At 66.9% G+C, this 1,937-nt stretch overlaps 1 protein-coding gene across 1 annotated transcript in view; it reads left to right on the top strand.

The window, feature by feature from the left end:
- Window positions 1–1,937, top strand: part of LOC104991993 (phosphofurin acidic cluster sorting protein 2-like) — a gene marked incomplete at its 3' end in the record, with an annotated part of 16,228 nt that overhangs the window by 11,935 nt on the left and 2,356 nt on the right. Inside the window, exons 9-11 of the mRNA XM_010844700.1 lie at window positions 219–310; window positions 367–1,078; window positions 1,366–1,440. Coding sequence (XP_010843002.1) covers window positions 219–310; window positions 367–1,078; window positions 1,366–1,440 — 879 coding nt within the window. The remainder of the gene's footprint in view (window positions 1–218; window positions 311–366; window positions 1,079–1,365; window positions 1,441–1,937) is intronic.

The following is a 1,937-nucleotide window of genomic DNA, read 5'->3' on the forward strand; positions in this document are numbered from 1 at the left end:
GGAAGGTCTGTGGCCTGGCTGATCATTAGATGTTAAACAAGCACAAGTCAGAGCCCGGGGAGCACCCAGGAGGGGGCTGGCATGCCGTCAACTGCCCCTCGTAGCCTCGCAGACCTCTCATGGCAGGATCCCCCGACGGCAGACCCCTCACAGTGGGACCCCCCATGGCAGAATCCCCCCCACGGTGTAACCCCCCCACAGCAGGACTCCCCCCACAGTGGGACCCTCCACCGTGTAACCCCCACCACGGCAGCCCCCCCCACCATGGCGGGACCGCGCCCCCACAGCGGGCCCGAGTCCTGACCAGCCAGTGACTGCTGACGCGGTCCCCGGCCTCCTCTTGCTGGACAATGACTGCTGACGCGGTCCCCGGCCTCCTGTTCCTGGAGGAGCTACTGCAGCTCAGGTTAGGGGTCCCTCTTCCTTTCTGCCCACGCCGCCTCCACTTTCAAGGCCAGCACAGTGGCCCCCCGACCCCTCTCTGCCTTCATGGGGGCAGGTCTCTGCTTCTGTCAGCCACCGAGGTTACCTCCATGGCCCAGCTGACCCGCGCTGTCCCCACTGGAATCTGCTGCAGGGCGAGCCCCCAGCCAGCCCCCGTCCCAGGCCCGGGACACAGGTGTGGCATCTCGGGCCTCACACACTGGGATCCGGCCTCACGTTTCACGCCCGTGTGGCTTCATCAGCAGACGCTGCAGGGGTCCTGGCCCTCCTTACCTTGACCTTCAGCTCCTGCAGTCTGGCCTGGGGGGCCCAGGCCCCCCCCACCCACCAGGCCTCCAAGTGTCAGATGCAGCTGTCGCGGGTGCCCCGGGCGCCCCCCAGGGTTGGGGGGCTTCAGGGCACAGGTGTGCTGGGCGGCTCTCAGGCCCGCGGTGTCCCCGCCTGTGCTGTGGTCCTTGAGGGTGGGGCCTGCTCTGTGCTTAACCCTGCTGGGCCCTGGGGGGTTGTGTGGAGGACAACACACTCTCTGTCCCCATTGCCCAGGCCATACTTCGAAGGCCTGTCCCACTCCAGCTCACAGACGGAGATCGGGAGTGTCCACAGCGCCCGCAGCCAGAGGGAGCCTCCCAGCCCGGTGAGCAGCCCCCGCTGGGGTCCTCGGGCGGGCAGGGGCCACCCTGATCCTCCCATCTGAGTCACTGGAGGCTCTGACAAGCCCAAGGCTCAGTGCCTCCCGGTTTGCGGTGTGATCTGAGTATCCTGCCCAGTGACTGTTGTGGGGTGGCCCTGAGCCCACAGTCCAGGAAACGCTGGCCAGTCTCCCCAGGCTGCCTCCAAGGCCAGAGTCCCCTGCCCAGAGGTGAGCCAGCCTAGGTACCATTGCCGGACACCTCCTGATTCCCTCCCGACTCATCCACACAGGCCGACGTGCCCGAGAAGACGCGGGTCCTCGGAGGCAAGCAGCCCAGTGACAGCGTGTCCGATTCGGTGGCCCACGTAAGCAGGCGTGGGGCCACCTTCACAGAGCCCACTTACATGTTGCCTTTCGGGGTCTGACCTGTGCCCTGGAGGTCCTCTTCCTCCCGACATCCAGAACCTGCACAGAGATATGATGAGGTTCCCCTGGACTCTCCCCACCCCGAGGGATGGTCAGGGTCCCCCCCTGGATTCACCCCACCCCTGGGGGATGGTCAGGGCCCCTGGATTCACCCCACCCCCGAGGGATGGTCAGGGTCCCCCCTGGATTCACCTCACCCCTGGGGGATGGTCAGGGCCCCTGGATTCACCCCACCCCCGGGGGATGGTCAGGGCCCCCCTGGACTCACCCCAACCCCGGAGGACGGTCAGGGTACTCCTGGACTCTCCCCACCCCCAGAGGATGGTCAGGGCCCCTGGATTCACCCTAATCCCAAGGGGCAATCAGGGTCCCCTGGACTCACCCCACCCCTGGTGGATGGTCAGGGTCCCCCTGGACTCACCCCACCCCCAGGGGA

Source organism: Bison bison, unplaced genomic scaffold (assembly GCF_000754665.1).
Source record: "Bison bison bison isolate TAMUID 2011002044 unplaced genomic scaffold, Bison_UMD1.0 scf7180017848210, whole genome shotgun sequence".
Lineage (NCBI taxonomy): Eukaryota > Metazoa > Chordata > Mammalia > Artiodactyla > Bovidae > Bison > Bison bison.